This window comes from Danio aesculapii, chromosome 19, assembly GCF_903798145.1.
Source record: "Danio aesculapii chromosome 19, fDanAes4.1, whole genome shotgun sequence".
Classification (NCBI taxonomy): domain Eukaryota; kingdom Metazoa; phylum Chordata; class Actinopteri; order Cypriniformes; family Danionidae; genus Danio; species Danio aesculapii.
Window position 1 is genome coordinate 49,280,506 of NC_079453.1, and position 20,556 is coordinate 49,301,061.

Genomic DNA, 20,556 nt, shown 5'->3' on the forward strand with positions numbered 1-20,556 from the left:
ATGTATGGGTGTTTCCCAGTGTTGGGTTGCAGCTTGAAGGGCATCCGCTGTATAAAACAGATGCTGGATAAGTTGGCGATCCTTGTTCCACTGTGGCGACCCCAGATTAATAAAGGGACTAAGCCGAAAAGAAGATGAATGAATTAAAATAAATATTCAATGATGAATGAATAAACAATAACATTCATGTATTTTTTATTTTTAGACAATTAATTTGATTTTAAACACTAAATTGATCAAAAGCAACAGCACATTATTTTGTAATTTTCATTTACAGCATGAGATCTATAGCCATAGAAAAAGATCTTAGGTTTTTATTAATGCTAATCAACATTAATAAGAGTTTGTTCAATATTAAGAGTTATAACTGGCAATGATTTGTCATAAATTGATTTTGATTTATCATAAACGTTATCCATTGCAAAGGCTGCATTATTTATATATATATATATATATATATATATATATATATATATATATATATATATATATATATATATATATATAAACAGTTGAAGTCAGAATTATTAGGCCCATGAATTATTAGCCCCCTGCCCCCCATTTCTGTTTCTATACTGTTTTTTTCAACACATTTCTAATCATATTAGTTTTAATAACTCATTTCTAATAACTGATTTATTTTATCTTTGTCATTATGACAGTAAATAATATTAGACTAGATATTCTTCAAGACACTTCTATACAGCTTAAAGTGACATTTAAAGGCTTAACTAGGATAATTAGGTTAACTAGGCAGGTTAGGGGAATTAGGCAAGTTATTGTATAATGATGGTTTGTTCATATAATAATATTGACCTTAAAATGGCTTTAAAAAAAGTAGAAAAAATATTATCAGACATACCGTGAAAATGCCCTTGCTCTGTTAAACATAATTTAGGAAATATTTAAAGAAAAAAAAATTCTAGGCTAATAATTCTGACTTCAACTGTGTGTGTATATATATATATATGAAGAATGCAGAAGCAAAAACCTCAGTGCCATTTGTAATTTGCTTCTACAGTGAGCAATTTTCTCAGCCTCTTATGTTTATGTTCAGTTGTTTCCTGTTATAAGCTATGAACATAACATATTCTTTGCCATAAAAGTGAAATTATTGAATCAAAACATGGAAGCCTGAGAGAGAAAAATTTAAATATAAATATAATGTACTTACTTTGGTGTGGGGAGGTTTACGTGCGGGTTAAGGTGTAAGATATGGTTATTGGTGTAATTATAATGTAATGTACGGATGTAATTCACGCAGGTATTAAATCAAGCATAAGTACAATGTTAAAACATGTATAATGAATTATTATTTTCATTGTAAAGTACATATTAGATAAAGCCACGTAATATAAAGTGGGAGCAAAAATAACATTCTTTTCTTTTTTATTAATTAAATAACTTTAAACACTAAATTGATCAAAAGCAACAGTAAACAGTATATAATGTTACAAAAATGTTTTAAAAGACATCCTTTTATTTCATATAGCATGAAATATATGCAATTAAATGAGATTCACGAAGGGACAAACTCATATACAGTACAGCCACTGCTAATGTGACTAAAATTAACTGTCGAAATAAATTTGGTGTTGGGGGATAAAGGTGTTTCCTGTACCTCGTTTTATATGAAAGTCTCAACTTTTAAATTATTATTTATCAACATTTGCTTATAAAAAATATTTAACATGCACCAGATATCTTCCTAAGTTTGTAAAGAGACAGTTTCTGTGCCCAACGATCGGGTTGTCGTGGTCCTAACCTTCGTGCACCGTCCCCTTATGGCTCCCCCTGCAGGTGGTGGGCCTGCAGGAAGATGATCCCACGTCACTCCTTCGGGCTAAGCCTGGCCGAGTTCAATGCGGAAAAAAACCCAGCCACCAGGTGCTTACATACAAGCCCCAACCCCAGACCTGGCTGCAGGATGGGGCCCCAGCTGTGCCATACCAGACGACGGCACAGTCCTTGATGTCATTAAGCTTAATTAGGGGTTTTTGCACTTAGACTGACTTGTCATCTAACACCTTTTTTGCCTTGGGAGACCCTACCAGAGGCATTACCCCCGACAACATAGCTCTTAGAATCACTCAGGCACTCAAACCCCTCCACCACGATAAGGTGGTGGTTCACCCGGGAGAAGCTCAGAGTAGAGCCGCTGCTCCTCCACATCAAGAGAAGTCAGCTGAGGTGGCTCTGGCATTTCGGATGCCTCCTGGACGCCTACCTAGGGAGATGTTCCAGGCATGTCCTACCAGGTGGAGGCCTCGGGGAAGACCCAGGACATGCTGGAGGGACTATGTTTCACGGCTAGCCTGGGAATGCCTCGGGATCCTCCTGGAGGAGCTGGAGGAAGTGTCTGGGAAGTCTGAAGTTCTCTCCTAAGACTGCAGTCCCCGCGACCCGGCCCCGGATAAGCTGATGAAAATGAAATGAGATGAGATGAGTTTGTAAAGAGAATGTTTCGTAAATCTGACAAAAGAGAATTTCAATAGGTAAATGTATAGATACATAATATTATAAAAATGCATATTAAAAATAAACATCATACATCAATGAAAACTGCATTTAAATGAGCACCAAGTTTGCTTATTAATTATTATTATTATTATTAATAATTTGACTACACGCTATTTTAAAATATACTTAAAGTTTTATAATAGTGATCTAATATTAAGTAAATAATAAATAAATAAATAAATAATTATATACAAATAATAAAATTAAATAAAGACAAAATTTTACTTATAATAGTTCTGCTTATTAACGAACATAATTTGATGTTGTATACTTATTCATTTTCAGCAAGTATATTATAATTCAATATTAATTAACTTCATGTCCTGCATGGGTATGTTCAATAAGACACACAGAATTGTTTTGTTACATTAATATGTTTATTAGAATATGAACATATTCATGAATATTAATGAGTAGGCACACTATGTGGAGATAGAGGAACAGAAACAGGTCTGAAAGGTTGATCTGCATGCCCGCCAATTTCAAAACATCAGAAATGAAGAACATGCTCACGTAAAGTGTAAATAAAATCATTTTCAGATGCATTCAGGTGTATTTAGATGAATGTGCACAGCTTTATGCATTTACATCATCTTGAATACAGTAATAATTCAGTGTATGCATGACAAAAAAACTTGTATCATGAGTACTTTGTGCAGTTGTAGAGTTGAATGTTCAGTGTGCATTGTGTAGACATTAATGATTCACTAATAACTCATCACCGCCATCAAAAGTACAACTTTTTAAAGAGTAAGAATGTCAATCTAAGAGTTTGTATATAGCGTTTCTAACATCACTCATTTTCTCCTCCTCAAAGGAGTTTTGAGACTGATTATTAAAGAATTATCCTTGCTCGTTTGTGCATTCATTTGTTATTTTTCCAAGGTCTGCTATGTTGAAGATCAAAAAGCATCATTAGTGTTTTCCTCTTTGTTTTTCATTGTGGGCTTTATTTTTTATTTGAAGACTCTCATGAGAATGACTGAACGTCTATTTTGGGATTCTGACGTGTATCAAAGAATAGTATGTTTTTATATCAAATTATTAGCCCTCCTGTGCAATATTTATTCTTTCCCAAATACTTCTCAAGTGATATTTAATAGACTGAGGACATTTTCACAGTATTTTCTATAATATTTTTTCTTCTGGAGAAAGTCTTGTTTTATTTCAGCTAGAATAAAAGCAGTTTTTAATTATTTTAAACCCATCTTAAGGTCAATATTATTAGCCCCCTTAAGAAATATTTGTTTTGGATCGTCTCCAGAACAAACCACTGTTATACAATGACTTGCCTAATTACCCTATCTTTACCCTAATTAACCTAGTTAAGCCTTTAAATGTCACTTTAAGCTGAATACTAGTGTCTTGAAGAATATCTAGTCAAATATTATTTACTGTCATCATGGCAAAGATAAAAGAAATCAGTTATTAGAAATGAGTTATTAATGTTTAGAAATGAAAAATATTCTCTCCATTAAACAGAAAATGGGAAAAAATCTAAAACAATTATAATTTTAACAGGAGGGCTAATAATTCTGACTTCCACTTTACATATAGTATATAGTATTATTTTAAATATATAAGAACTATGCATCTTTTTTTGTGATATCAAACAGAATTTTAGACTATTATACAGCTCTACAGTGTTATAAAATTGAATCTTTTTAAAAAATTTAATAATTCCTATGCACTTTTCTTAGAAAATAACAAAAGCGCCCTAAGGCAAACAAGGAGTCTGAATCGACAGAATACGCTGCTATTGAGTTTTTGCTGAACGCTTGAACTCTGCGGTTAATGTAGCATGAGATGCTCTCATAAAGTTCAAATCAAAAAACAAATCCCTCCAGGGTGAACATCACAGCATCTAATCATCTAATCCACATCAAAAGAACTCTTTCAGCGTATTTTAGAGCTGAGTTTGAGTTGCTTGTTTAATATTAATGCCCCACATGAAAAAATACTATAGTAATTTATAGTAAATACTACATATAGCTGGGTTCAATGCTGGATCAAACTCAGCATCACATTCCATGTTCCAGCATACTGCAGCATTAACTGATATACTAATAAATACTGTAGCATACTTTAGCTTTTACAACTGTGGTGTATTGTAGTATAATATACCACGTAGTTGTAAAAAACTACAGTATTTGTTTGTTTATATTACTATAGTTGTAGTGTTACCATAGCAACTGTAGAATTACCACAACAGATCAATTACTACTGTTGTTCTATTCCCATAGCAACTGTAGAGTTACCACAACGTATTAATTAATATTGTTGTTCTATTCCCATAGCAACTGCAGAATTACCACAACAGATCAATTACTATTGTTGTTCTTACCATAGCAACTGTAGAATTATCACAACAGATCAATTACTATTGTTGTTCTATTACCATAGCAACTGTAGAATCACCACAACAGATTAATTAACATTGTTGTTATATTCCTATAGCAACTGTAGCATTGCCACAACAGATCAATTAATATTGTTGTTAATATTGTTGTTCTGTTACCGTAGCAACTGTAGAATCACCACAACGGATTAATTAATATTGTTGTTCTATTCCCTTAGCAATTGTAGAATTACCGCAGCAGATCAATTACTATTGTTGTTCTTACCATAGCAACTGTAGAATCACCACAACAGATTAATTAATATTGTTGTTATATTTCTATAGCAACTGTAGCATTACCACAACAGATCAATTAATATTATTGTTCTATTCCCATAGCAACTGTAGAATTACCAGAACAGATCAATTACTTTAATTGTTGTGTTACCATAGCAACTATAGAAACACCGCAACAGATGAATTAGCAAAGTTTTTGGGTTACCATAGCAACTATAGAACCACCACACCAGATCAATTACTTTAGTTGTTGTGTTACCATAGCAACTATAGATACCCCACACCAGATCAATTACTTTAGTTGTTGTGTTACCATAGCAACTATAGAACCACCTCAACAGATGAATTAGCATAGCTTTTGGGTTACCATAGCAACTATAAAACCACCACACCAGATCAATTACTTTAGTTGTTGTGTTACCATAGCAACTATAGAAACCCTACAATATATTAATTATTATTGTTGTTCTATTACCATAGCAACTATAGAACCACCACAACAGATTAATAAGTATGGTTTTGGGTTACCATAGTAACTATAGAACCACCACACCAGATCAATTACTTTAGTTGTTGTGTTACCATAGCAACTATAGATACCCCATAACAGATGAATTTAAATTAGTATAGTTTTTGGGTTCACATAGCAGTTATAGAACCACCACACCAGATTAATTATTAAAGTTGTTCTATTACCATAGCAACTGTAGAATTACCAAAGAATAATTTCAGTACTTAAATATACTACTGTATATTATTATAGGATGGATTAAAAACACTGGTATTACAGTCAAAACAAAATGCTGGGTTGATATACTGTAACCCAACATTGGGGCAAACATCAACAAATGCAACATTTCAATTGAAAATATTTAAAATATCAAATGTTGGGTTACAATACTGCTGTGGTGTTTTTAAACCATACTATAGTAAAGTACTTAACAGAGTGCAGTATTTAAATTACTGTGGTATTTGTTTTCATGTGGAACCACACATTTTCAACACAGTGATATCTAGCAGCGATAAAAAACCCAATGAGCACTTAGTTCTCCACCTCTTCATCTAAAACTCCTGGCATCGAGCCCTTTCTAAACTATAAAAAAACACCTCCAAGGCCCCACAAAGGCATGAAATGGTTAGCTAGTTTTTAATTGGAACATGCTTTTCCCCTGATTCCCACTATCGACTTCATCCTGTGAGCCAATATGAGATCTAATCGACACGGTCTAATCGATAGCACTCAATTTTTGGATCTCGCTGCAACCGAAGGCGTCTCGTAAGGCAATCCTTCCATCATACGCCACCATCAGCAGCATGTAATCTATTACTGTAGCCCTCCAAACAACAGGAGCCGCTCTGGTTAATCAATGGCGGGTCAGTGCAATACTGCGGTGTCATGCTACAATTGCGGAGAGAAGCCTTGTTAATGCCTGAGGCTGGTGTAAGTAATGGAGGTGTGATATAAAGGTGACAATGATCAAAGGGTACAAAGACACAGTTCGTCTGAGTCACAACTTCCATGTGCTTACAAGTTAAAAAGGTAACAGTGAATGGCCGTGTCATATTAACAGTGACGCCTTTGTGAGGATCTCAAGTCAAAAACATAGTGAATGGGAAGTTTGAGCATCTTGTGTTCTCACCTAGTATAAACACTGTAAAAAAATCTGTATTTTCTTTTTATTTATGTCTTTTTAATTGCATTGTAGGACGTCAATCTCTGTTTTGTCAACTTTTGATGTTGAAAATTCATCTCAGAGTGGCTTTTATTGATATTTTAGTAGTTTGAAACAATATACAGTATTGCATAAGAAATAAGGGTCACGTTTTATTTTAATGTACAACTCACGCTATTTACAAAATATTAACTAAGATTTTTAGCCCAATGAACCAGTAATTTGTTGCTTATTTACAGTTTTTAAGGTAGATGTTGGATTTAGGTATTAAATAATAGTATAATATCATAGTTTATACGCTACTACGCATAACATTCATTCATTTACCTTCGGCTTAGTCTCTGATTTATCAGAGGTTGCCAAAATGGAATAAACCGCCAACTATTTAGCATATGTTTTACACAACAGATGGCCTTCCGGCCGCAACCCAGTACTGAGAAACACCCACACACTCATTTACACACACACTCATACATTACAGTCAGGTTAGTTAATCAATTCCTCTATAGCGTTTGTTTTTGGACTGTGGGGGAAACTGGAGCACCCGTAGGAAACCCACATCAACACTGGGAGAACATGCAAACTCCACACAGAAATGCCCAGCCAGGACTCAAACCAGTAACCTTCTTGCTGTGAGATGACAGTGCTAACCACTGAGCCACCTAACATGAACTGCATAACATGAACACCTTAATAGGTAGCAGGTAAAAAGCCAATGGTTAAAGTACTGCAAGTAAAAGTACTGGCAGTCTATTACCATGTTTTCATACCGTAATTTTCAACACCCACCCAGACAATACATCATTCCAAGCTATTACTTTTTCTAAACTTAGTAGAAAGTAGTAAGATCAAGATCCCATAGTTTGTAATGTTTCTGTAGTAGGGTTGTCACGATACTGGAATTTGGTACCAATCAATACTGTAAATTTAATAGTCCATTTCCTGCTAACATTTGTGCTCTGTTGTGTTCAACACAAATGACTGTGATTGGCTGTAAAGGTCATCAGTTCACCAAACTCACCGCGGTTTACTGAGTGTAAACACAGATGCAGGGACACTGGAGTGTTTTAAAGTCGCAATTCATCAGCGGATTGCTTGAATATCAGCTTATACACAAACTAGCTGATCAATGTGACTTTAAAACGCTCGAGTGTCCCTGTCCCTTTGGTTACTCTCAGTAAACAGCGGTGAGTTTGGTGAACTGATGACCCTCACGGCCAACCACAGTCATTTCAGTTGAGTATGTGAACACTCTCCCTGCTGAAACATCCAGCTTAAACCAGCCTAAGATGGTTGGCTGGTTTTAGCTGGTCGACCAGTCTGGTTTTAGAGGGATTTAGACCATTTCCAGGTTGGTTTCCAGCCATTTCCAGCCTGGTCTTAGCTGGTCAGGCTGGGAGATGACCAGCTAAAACCAGCTTGACCAGTCTAGAAAGGCTGGGAGCCCAGCCAAAACCAGCTATGTCCAGTTTAATCCAGGCTGGTCAAGTTGGTTTTAGCTGGTCTTTTTCCAGCCTGACCAGCTAAGACCAGGCTGGAAATGGCTAGAAACCAGACTGAAAATGGCCAAAACCCTCTAAAAACCATGTTGGTTGACCAGCTAAAACCAGCCAACCAGCCTAGGCTGGTTTAAGATGGATTTTTCAGCAGGGATGGCAAATTGGCGCGGTTTAAGAACCTGATTATATTGAATACTACACTATAGCATTGTTAAACATAGTATTACACTCTAAAAATTCTGTATTGTTTTAACCTGACAACTATGAACAAATCCATATCTGAGACAACATTGGGTTAAAACAACTTAGCATTTTTTAGAGTGCAGTATTACCGCAGTGTTTATTCATTGATTCATTTTCCTTCTGCTTAGTCCCTTTATTCATCGCCACAGCAAAATGAACTGATATCCAGCATATGTTTTGCACAGCGACACCTTTCTAGCTGCAACCCAGTACTGGGAAACACCCATACGTTCTCATTCACACACATACACTATGTCCAATTTAGTTTACCAGGATGAAACCCTCGCCAACACGGGGAGAACATGCAAACTCCACACAGAAATGCCAACTGACCCAGCTGGGACTCCAACCAGCGACCTTCTTGCTGCGAGGCGACAGTGCTAACCACTGAGCCACCGTGTCACCCTGCAGTGTTTATATACTATAAATGACTAATTTCTGTAGTATTATTTAATGTGAGTGAACTCATTTTAGCTCATGCTGTCATTAATGCAATTAAAAAGCATAAATAAATGAGAAAAAGAAAACATGAATGACAGAATACGGAAAACTCTTCATTTACAGATATTTCTTTAACAGTGTATATGCTTCAATAATGACTACAAGTCCGTTTTCTTCCTTTCCCAAATGCCGGGATGATACTTCACAGAGTCTCTGTCATCTATTTTTCAGTTCTTTTTCTCTCAGAAAAGGAAGATTGGTGTGCCGTTTCAGATTCTTCACAGTTTCGCAGCTCCGAGCTCTGTTGCTTCATCCTGCTCTCTAATTGAATCCCACCAAAAGTCGAACCCGAGATTGGCTCCGGATCAAGAGATGAGGGTGTAATGCGCTTGGTCCGGCGATGAAAGAAGGATTTGGGCTGGAATATACGGGTGGGCTAGTCTTTTTTGAGAGACCTGGTCACAGTCACAGTGCGGTTCAAGTCTACGGGACACACAATAACAAGCTCCTTTGCTTTTTGATGGATGGTGAGGGAATTCAAGCTCGGAGGGGACTAACAAAGACAAAAGCTGCGTCCCAAATCGTACACTTATGCACTATTCTACGCCATTTTGTAGTATGAATCTTATAAGTGGTCCATTTACACTGAAGTACAGTTTAAATACCTGGATGATGCACTTATTTAACCGTTAAAAATAAGTGTGTAACTCAATGTTGCAGAAGGGGCGGGGTAACTTGTGAAGGGGAGGGGCTATCAGTGAAGGGGCGGAGCTATTGGACACTATTTACTTTGGATTGTGAAAGCAAAATTCTCCCACCAGAGTGACTCCTGATGATGAATGCGGTTATACTCATGGCAGTGCTTAGTGTATAGTGTGCCATTTGAGACGCAGTAAAAGAAAGACACAACTAATCAAGCAAGTCGACCAGACGCTTTACATCTTACTAAGAGACGACAGACACCAGAGAAGAAGAGACGGGTAATATTCAGACGTGCAAAGGGTGGAGTCCTCATGTCGCTACGGCATTTCATTAGTTCGTGTACAGGTGGAGAGATAGCTAAAGCTAGCCAGACAGTTTGTTAGCTAATAAGCTACATAGCTAGCTAAACAAACACATTAGCTATAGAGAGATAGCTAATTAGATATCCTGATAAGATAGATAGATAGATAGATAGATAGATAGATAGATAGATAGATAGATAGATAGATAGATAGATAGATAGATAGATAGATAGATAGATAGATAGATGTGATAGAGAGATAGCTATAGATAGCTAATTAGCTAAATAAAAATTACATAGCAAGACAGCGTAGCACAGCTTGCTAGCTAGATAATTAGCTAAATAGCTAGATAAATAGATTTAGAATGACAGGTGGTGAAAAGACAGATGAGAGATAGAAACAGATTGCTAATAAGTTAGCTACATTAGCCAGCTAGCTATATTAGCTAGATAACCCAATGGATCATTAGCTAGCTTCACAACAAGCTAGGTTTGCAAAGACAGTCAACTATATAGATAGCTAATTAGCTTGATAACCATTAAATAGCTAGATAGACAGATAGCTAGATAAATAGCTAATCAGTTAACTAGCTAGATATATAGATACACAGAGATAGTTGACAGAGATATAGAAAGATAATTAGCTAGATAATTATATAAGATAGATAGCTAAATAGCTAATTAGCTAAACATATAGACCCAGAGAGATGGCAGCTAGTCATTAGCCAGGGAGCTACATTAGAAAGCTACTAATTAGCTAGCTAGCTACATATTTAGCAAGCTAATTAGATAGATAGATCGATAGATCGATAGATCGATAGATAGATAGATAGATAGATAGATAGATAGATAGATAGATAGATAGATAGATAGATAGAGTTTTTCTGTTCTGTTGCGTGTTGTCAAACCTCATGCTAGTCAGGTTTGCTAACACTGGCAGGAAGAGAGAGAGGTTAAAGTGCTACACTTCAGGATTACATACAACGCAGTTAATTCAGCAGCAAGTCTTTCACATCGTCCAACAGAGAACATCAGTAGTCCAGGAGATTATTGGAGGTCGGTGTGATGTGCTGTAACGAGCTACAGAAGATCAGTTTGGGAGTGTTTTGATCAGAGGAAGGTGTGGATCTGCTTCAGGAGAGTTTTGAGCGCAGGGCTGGAAGTCTGCTGTGACGCTGGACGGAGAAATGAGGATCTTCGGGAACGCTGAAACTACGGCGAACTCTCCAGAGACGCTGCAGAGGAGAAACACAGAAGAAAGAAGAGACTAACATTAGAGGGGAACACAAACACAAACAACACACAGAATATTAATATATAGAAATGAGCGAGAGGGAGATGGACAATAAAGCAACATCATAAATATCTTTAATGTAATGTTGTTGTTCCTTCATTCATTTTCCTTTGGCTTATTTCAAAGGTCGCCACAGCGGAATGAACCGCCAACTATTCCAGCATATGTTTTATGCAGCGGCTGCCCTTCCAGCTGCAACCCAGTACTGGGAAACACCCATACACACTCATTTAAACACACACTCATACACTACGGCTAATTTAGTTAATCAATTCCTCTATAGCACATGTGTTTGGACTGTGGGGGAAACCGGAGCACCTGAAGGAAACCCACACCAACATGGGGAGAACATGCAAAATGCCAACAGGCCCAGCCGAGACTCGAACCAGCAAACTTCTTGCTGTGAGGGCAATATAATTAAAAAATTTAATTATGAAAATTTATTATTCAAATAAATTATAAAATTGTTGTCATCTAAAATGCTCCATGCCCACTGTATTGTTTTCAGTCATTTCACAAAATGTTTTAATTTTTGTATTATGCTTTGAACAACAGAGACATGACTGTGAGGTTGACGACCCAGGAAGGCTCGTAGTGGGTTCTTGATGAATGCTAGAGCGAGAAAACCTCCAAAAAAATTACAGCACTACTCGCTGATGTAAAGTGCAAAGTGATGGTTTATTTACAGTGTACAAGAGTGACAACCAAAATAACCCAAAACCCAGCAAAGTAACAAAATAACCCAAAATAAAACAACAAATAAACAGCAAACAAACAAACAATATATATGTACATTCACACAAAAAATACAGTAGCCTTCATTCAATAATAACACCACGCAGAGGAAGAAGAAGAGTCGAAGGACCGGAAATGTTACACTCGCTTGCTCGTCAGGTTAACTGACCCTGAATTTGAGTTTGGGGCTTCCGTTTAAAGGAAAGCCCCACCCCTTTGACAAAAAACAGTATATACCTATTAAAAGGTAAGTATAAACATCTATACATGTTCACAAGTTCACAACATGGACACTCAAACAATCATTCATTCATTCATTTTCCTTCGGCATAGTCCCTTATTTATCAGAGGTGGCCACAGCAGAATGAACCACCAACTTTTCCAGCATGTTTTACGAAGCGGATGCCCTTCCAGCTGCAATCCAGTACTGGGAAACACCCATACACACTCATTCTCACACACTCATACACTACAGCCAATTTAGTTCATCAATTCCCCTACAGCGCATGTGTCGCTCGTCCTGATTTTGCCAAGTGCTAGTTGTCCTGAGACCAACATAATTTATGACGATCCAGAGACAACAACTCTATCATCCAATCAAACGTTATCACGTCATCATTATGTGTCCCCTGCAGAGTCCGTCAAAAACGCAAATTTAAAAAATAAGAAAACACACACACATGCACAATTGCACACGCGCAAAGGCACCTGCCAAATTGCGTTTTTGGCGTTCACTGTAAAAACATCCTGGTTGCCTTAAAGGGCACCTATGCTGAGAAATCTAGTTTTTAAGCTGTCTGGACAGACATATGTGTAGGTATAGCGTATAGACCGTCATATTGGGCTGATATAAACACACCCAGTCCTTTTTTTTAACTTAACAACATAAAAACGGTGGACCAATTGGAGAGGTTATGAAACTGATCGCAACTTGATGTAGGAGTACAGTCCCCCTGCTCACCGAATTGATTGACAGCTGCGTATTTACATGTCTCCATAGTAATGCTTTTAATCATATCAACAAGACAGGACGTGTGTCTGTTCAGTTTGCTAGGATCATCAATCATCATCAAACAATCAAGAGTGAGTTTTTAAAACAGAGCATGTGTGTAATGAAGTACAGCCATTTATCTCAGCTTTACTTCATCAGCACAGCCGCGTGTCAGAACAATTATAAAAGAAGACTCTTCAATCCTGCTTTGTGGATGTTAAATCAGGTTTATTTGTACATTAACATAACATATATCCATACAGCAGTGGAGATTAACCTGTATCCTGTCACATTTGCGTGCAAAAGTGTGTGTGTGAACTTTGTAATGACATTGTGTGTGACTCATGGTTGCAACTCACAACAAATGCATCAAATACTCATTGGTTAAGTTCTTACTGTAGTATTTCTCACAAACGTTACATGAGATCTGCTTCCTTCATGTCTGTCTGTTGTCTGACGCAGCCGAGGGAGGAGATAAAGCACACTGACAGGCACATGGAAACGGTGGGCGTGAAGGTCTAGCCTTAAAGGCACAGTACACAAAAAACACTACCTACTGCTCAGACTTATAAAATAGAAACTTATGAAAGGTATAACAAAACATCTGATGGGTGTTTTGAGCTGAAACTTCACAGACACATTCTGGAGACACAAAAGACGTATATTAAATCTGGAAGAAGGGGTAAACTAGGTGCCCTTTAAATTTTTAAGCTGAATCAAATTAACTTTATGAGTCCATTGAACTTATATAATGTTAAACTGACTTAAAATTGCTTGAGTAACTTATAAAATTAAGTTAGAACATGATTAACTTCGTTTAATAAGTTACAATGACCTAAAAGCATATGCTGTCAGGACTAACTGATCATATAATTTTTTAACAGTGTACGATGTTTGCTTAGTGCAGCATTTTTTCTCTCATCCATTCATCTTCTTCACAGCTCTTTGAAGCATCGCAGCGATATGTGGAGGAAAAGCAGAGTTTTATAAATGGACCGACAGTGATGTGGAGTAGCTGCTGCGAGAAACACAGGTGTATAAAGTTACAGCAAGAAAATAGACTGAGAGACGTGCCAAAACAACAGCTCCGAGTAAACATTCTGTGTCCTTTGGAGAAAAGCAATCTGGAGCATGAACAAACTGACATTAATCTTTAACAACGCTGTCAAAATGGAGATCATCCAAAACAAATGCAGCGCTGTGTCCTCCACCATTTTAGCTGAAGTGCTCACGTGACTAAAAATGACTAAGAAATCCCGTTTTTACACTTCACACTGCGACATTAAAACTGCTTTTTTATTTTATTTCTTTATGTATCCATATTTGGAGAGCATTTTCAAAAAGGTGTGTTTTTGTTGCCTATGGACAATTTTGAGGGATGTAAACAATACAAATGGTCCTAATCAGGGCTTGACATTAACTTTTTTGATCACCAGCTACTGTGGCTAGTAGTTTTCCAATATTACTAGCCACTCGCCATTTTCAATAGCCATAATTTTGTTGTTTGGAAAATATATTTAACATGCATAAATTTGACTTTTTGACATGCTAAAATGACTTGATTTAGACTTGTGTTATGTCCACATGCCTCCTCATTCATTTCACGTTTTTTGTGTATGAATGTGCACTAGAAAATGGGTTGCGTGTTCATAGTGTCGCATTGCAATTTGTTTTTATTTCACAAGTCTTTTCAGGGCTCAACGCTAAGGATTTCCCAAATTTATCTCTGACCACACCAAAAATAAATAATTAATTCTTACAGCCACAAATGTTAAATAACATGTCAAAAACATGCCAAATGTAGCTGTTTTATTAAAAAACATGTATCTAAAACTATGCACAGTAGCCTAGTCTGTCCAGGCTAAAGGTCTCTCAGATCACTCGTTAACTACACATACATGGGAAGTTAATCTCCAATTGAGACAATATTATTGTAAAAATGATAATTAAACCATATTAACAAAAATAACCCTAAGCAAAAAAAAAAAAAACAGGTGAATTATATTCTGTGTGTAATAATGAAAGGAAGACCACATGCACACGGGTAACATTATGGCCCGTTTTCACTGAGTGGTACGGTACGGTACGGTTCGGTTTGGTACACTTTTATGGCCGTTTCCACTGTCAAAAGCCGTACCGAACCGAACTCTACCGTACCACTTTTTCGCTCTTTCGAAAGGGTACCAAACACAAGAAAGGGTACCAAAAGGTGGAGCTAGACACACAGCTGAACGCTATTGGTTTACAGAGCTACGTCATTCGCTTACGCAACAAGCCAGAATAAAAACAAAAGAGCCGCCATGTTTTAAATACAGCCGAGATATTACAGTGAAATTATATATACATATAATAACAAGCCAAGGTTGACTCAAACAAACCTTGTTGTCTTCTTGATAAACAGCCACAAAGCAGAGCAGATTTACCTCGTAGTTTTTATGAGGCAGTCTGATGCGCGAGCGGTTTCGCTTTCTTGCTTGCGCTCGCCGCGCGTCTATATTTGAAATAACAAACTTCTTGAGCTGATGATAATGTGTGCTTGATTATAGACGTGCTTTTGAAACCCGATCCTGTCAGGCACTGACAAACTAAACAACTGACACGCGAGAAAACAAAGGAGAAGCCGGAAAAAAAGGAGCGACCCATACAGCTTTACTGTAGACATTTTCTCGAGTGAAAATGACGTTGTCTGACACTTTCTGTCGTACACCACGCCCACCAAAAGGGTACCCTTGGTAGTGGAAACGCAAGCCTGATAAAGGTGACCCGTACCAACACGAACCGCACCGTACCGTACCAGTCAATGGAAATAAGCCATTATGCCCATAATCTGTTGTGTTCAAGGAATAGTTCAAACAAAACCGGCAACCCCTGCTGCTTACAAAAAGACATATTTTAAAAACATCTGGAGCTTTTGGAAGCAGCAAGACTGTGGGTGCACGGGCATCACTATTTGTCCAGATCTATTTCAGAGAGAACCGATCGCAGCAGTTGTGTTTGCAGGCACAGTTGCTTCGCACCAGGAAACATCACCGTGCGCATGATTTTTAAACATCACCTGTGTGCGCGAGTGATCATCCTCTCATTCGGTATTCACCTGCTTTCTTTTGCCCACGCGAACGCTATTTTTGTGGATCATGCTGCTTCTCGATTCTAAGATGACATCTGCACGTATATTGGGCCATCTTTATTGTCGACCTCTGATTTTAAGAAGACTATCATTTAAAAATGAGCTTCAACCAGCCAAAGTGGCTAGTGAGAGTGGTTGTCTAACCAAAAGCCAAAGCTGAAATCTGCCCGCATTTGGCGGGTGTTCATGTAAAACCCTGGTCCTAATGGTCTTTCTTATCACCAGCAGGGTGGATTACTGTAACTGGCCTTCCCAAAAAGACAGTCAGACAGTTGCAGCTCATGCCAGGATTCTGACCAGAACCAAAAAATCAGAGCACATCAAATCTATCCACACATCTTTACTGGCTCGTTACATTCAGAATAGATTTTAAAGCATTATTACTTGTCTATAAATCATTAAATGCCCCAGGAGCTCAATACATTACTGATATGCTCACTGAATACAAACAGATCACTCAGATCATTAGGATTGAGTAAATTAGAGATTCAGTCAAAGCAGGGTGAATCTGCCTTCAGCTACTGCACCCCCCACTGGTGGAATCAGCTATCAGATATGATCAGATGTGCTCCAACATTAGGCACATTCAAATCAAGACTGAAGACACATCTGTTTAGCTGTGCCTTTACTGAATGAGCACTGTGCTACGTCCAACAGATCGCACTATATTATGTCTTTCTTTTCTTTTTCATTCCTTATTTTTTTCCAAATTTAATCTGTTTTATACTTTTATTCCTGTTTATGTAAAGTACGTTGAATTACCATTTTGCATGAAATGGGTCATTTAAATAAACTTGCCTTGCTTGCCTTACCTAATGTATTACCTGTTTTATGTTTCTAATTTCCATAGCTTCTGAGAATCCAAAAAGGGCCATATATTGACAAACAATGTTACGATAGTTGTTATAACGTTACATTATGATTGAATTGCCTCCTGTTACAATTATGAAATAGTTTGACCACAAGCAGGAACTTTTCATGGGCTAATGACATCACCACATTGAAATGGTCTACTCTGTCTCAGTGTGGATGGAAGGTCTCCACCAAGCATTTTTGTGTTTGGATGTCTAATCGACATCTAAACGTAGACGGCTTGGCTAAAGCAAGGCTAAATTTGGGCTGTCAGTGAAAATCTAATAGACATCAAAAGACTGATTCATACTTTCGCCTAGTGCCGAATTGCGCAGACCGCTGACTGCACGCTCTGCACGCTCAACTCACGAAATAGACGAGTGTGATATTCTTTAAAATGACAAGGGGCGGTCGAAAGTAACTCACCTTAAAGTCAGACGGATAAACAGTAAAGTAGGAAGTTTCCGGAACTACGTGATATCATTAATATCGTTCAAGATTTTTAAACTATTTATTTTTATTATTATAATAACCAATGTGATTTTTATAACCAAACTTTGATGCATCACTTGCTTTTGTTCATATCTCAGACAGTTCTACCTATTAAAGTTAAATATCAATGACAACAGGACCAAGGTTATAATAGCTTTAGATTTTTCATTAGTTTCAGTTTCCATTTCGTTTTGACTTTTTGTTTTCAAATTCAGTTAGTTTTAATTAGTTTTAGAGGGAGATTTACTAGTTTTTATTAGTTTCTATATTTTGAAATGACTTAGTTTTGGTTTAGTTTTTATTAGTTTCAGTATTAATTTTAGTTTTTTTTCCTAAATAAGGATATTTGTTAGGTGCACGATTCAAAATCAACAGAATAAATATTGTATAATTAAAATTCAGCCATACATTTTCTGAAACCTGTATTCAGAAGACACATGACCACTACCATCTGATCTACCCATCCTCAAATTCAAATACAGCAGCCCACAAGACAGCAGCCTTAAGTACAATATGTACAATATGTGTGCAAGGCTGATTCTGATGTTAGATACTTATTAGCTAAAAAGGCAATAATGTTCCAACATTCCTGACCATCATCACCAATAAAGCATAGAAAAACAGGCCATTAGTATGTTGTAAACCGATAGGTTCAAGTAATCTTTTCCAGCTTTCAAAGAAATAATTTGTTCCTTAATATAGTTTTGTAACTATAAAATTATTTTAAATTTAAAATGAATGGTGAAACAAACATATTTCTGTAATTGTGTATTAAAATCATGGCTCTCCACTTTTGCCATGACCTCTTTTAGCTTTACACAAATATTTCTCTCAGGTTTTTCAAACTTTTCCAAAAACTTTCCTCCTTTCCCATGGCTGTTGCAATTTCTAGGCAATAATTATTGGTCATCTGGTTATCACTATGATCACGCATGGACGGATCATGAAGATTTTTGTACAGGCGTACCTGTTTTAGACAAAATCTCTTCAAACTGATTCATTTTCAACTCAAATGAAATTAGTTAAATATGACGCTCCACCAGCCGAAATCATGCAGCGATGTCATCACATTTGCACTCGCACTCAAGCGAACTAGCGGATCAAGTATAAACCAAGCTTAAAAATAGACCAAAACTAGACTAGTCATCAAACTCAGATTTGAAAAACTTTACATATTGCACATTTAAAGTTTGCACATATTCATTGCACCACATTGCACTGATTCATTTATTTGAACTGTACATACCCACTGCACATGGACATTTCTAATTATGTACACACCCACTGTACATATACATTTGTAATTATGCTTATCTATCTGCACACTTCTGATTACTAATAGCAACCTGTGCATATATTCATTTATTGTAAATCTGTTTATAGCTAACACAACCTGTATATAATGTTGATAGTACATCCATCTGTAAATATCACCATAGTTTTTCTATAACTGCACTTTATAACTTATACCTGTATCCTGCACTTGCTGCTATTGCACTGCTGGTTAGACCTAAACTGCATTTCGTTGCCTTGAACTTGTACATGTGTAATGACAATAAAGTTGAATCTAATCTAATCTAATCTAATCTAATCTAATCTAATCTAATCTAATCTAATCTAATCTAATCTAATCTAATCTAATCTAATCTAATATAGCCTCATGTCACTGATGGTTCCAATTGTACTGTGACAGAAACATGCCAGTAAAAGGGGACTTCTGATAATAGTTCTATGAACTATGAATAAGTTCTTACAGCCCAGAAGGAATATTCCTGTAGCTTAAAACAGGTTGCATGCTTTTAACTTCCACTCATATGTTTTATTTTTGGAGTAAGTTAAAGAAGCAAATGTTTTACTTTATAGGGGCCCTATTATGCACAAATCACCTGTATAAGGGGTTTAAGCACATTTGTGTGGGAACAGTCTGTGAATATAACCAGCTTTTAATGGTAAAAATGTATTAATTTTATATTTTTGTAATAACGCTTGATAAAAACAGTCTGCAGAAACACTTTGACATTCTCCCTTAGTATGTGTCAGCAGAGGGAGAAAGCTCTGCCCACCAGTGAGCATCTCTCACTCATTAGCATAAGACGTTAGTCTTGTTTTGAATCTGCCACTATGCTGACACACAGGCATATGTATCTCCGCCTTCTTTTGAAAAGAGCGAATTAAAAATGACAGTCACCAAAACATCACAATTAAGATTGAGAAAGCCTAAAAGGATCAGTTTCAGAGAGATATAATACGTTATTTATGATGTATTTCGAGCTGAAACGTCACTGCACATTCTAGGCACATCAGAGACGCATGTTATATTTTGTAAAAAGGGGTATAACAGGTCCCCTTTCAGAATAACATATGAACAAAAGGTCAACCAGGTCTAGCTTATGATGGCGGTTACATGGTTAACGCAATGTAAGTTGCTTTAAATAAAAGTGTCTGCTAAATGCATGAACATAATGTCTGCTAAATGCATAAATGTAACGTTTTAAACCATCAAAGAGTTCAACATACTGGAGATAAAAGCATGTACACTGGATAAGGATGACCTGTTGTAGTGTCCACTATTATAAAAACTTGCCTATTAGCAATAAAATACGAATAGAAATAAATGTAGAGCCAAGGGGGAATACTACTGATGCTTTCTCCTGAGAAAAAAGGCAGTTCATATTAGCTTTATAGCCCCAGACTTTCCCTTTTGCTTCTATTTTTATTCTCCTAAAGGGAGGAACATCTGAGATGATGTTGATACTTAACTGAAAACCCCATTAAAATCTCCCGAACTTCAGAAGAGCAACATCGGAACAATAAAAGGGTCCTCTGGGGACAGATGGAAATTAAACGGGAAGTACAGAGACTCCAGCAGACGCTGAAAACCAGAGAAAAACACAAAGCACAAGTGTAGAAGGAAACAGATGAACTGATATAAACAAATGAGGGTCCAGATGGAAGAGACGGTTAAGGAAAGATAGAGGGAGAGAAGGAAAACACAATGTGGAGGTTACAGCGGTGAACTGATAGCAGAGACGCTCTGCCATATCTGACCTT

The 20,556-nt window shown here is 36.8% G+C and overlaps 1 protein-coding gene across 2 annotated transcripts in view; it reads right to left on the minus strand.

Moving 5' to 3' along the window:
• Positions 1-10,828: 10,828 nt before the first annotated feature.
• The window catches only part of samd12 (sterile alpha motif domain containing 12), a 179,703-nt gene continuing 169,975 nt past the window's right edge, over positions 10,829-20,556 (minus strand). For both annotated transcript variants that reach the window (XM_056479487.1, XM_056479486.1), the window contains exon 5: positions 10,829-11,249. In XM_056479487.1, coding sequence (XP_056335462.1) covers positions 11,105-11,249 — 145 coding nt within the window. In that variant the 3' untranslated portion in view covers positions 10,829-11,104. The remainder of the gene's footprint in view (positions 11,250-20,556) is intronic.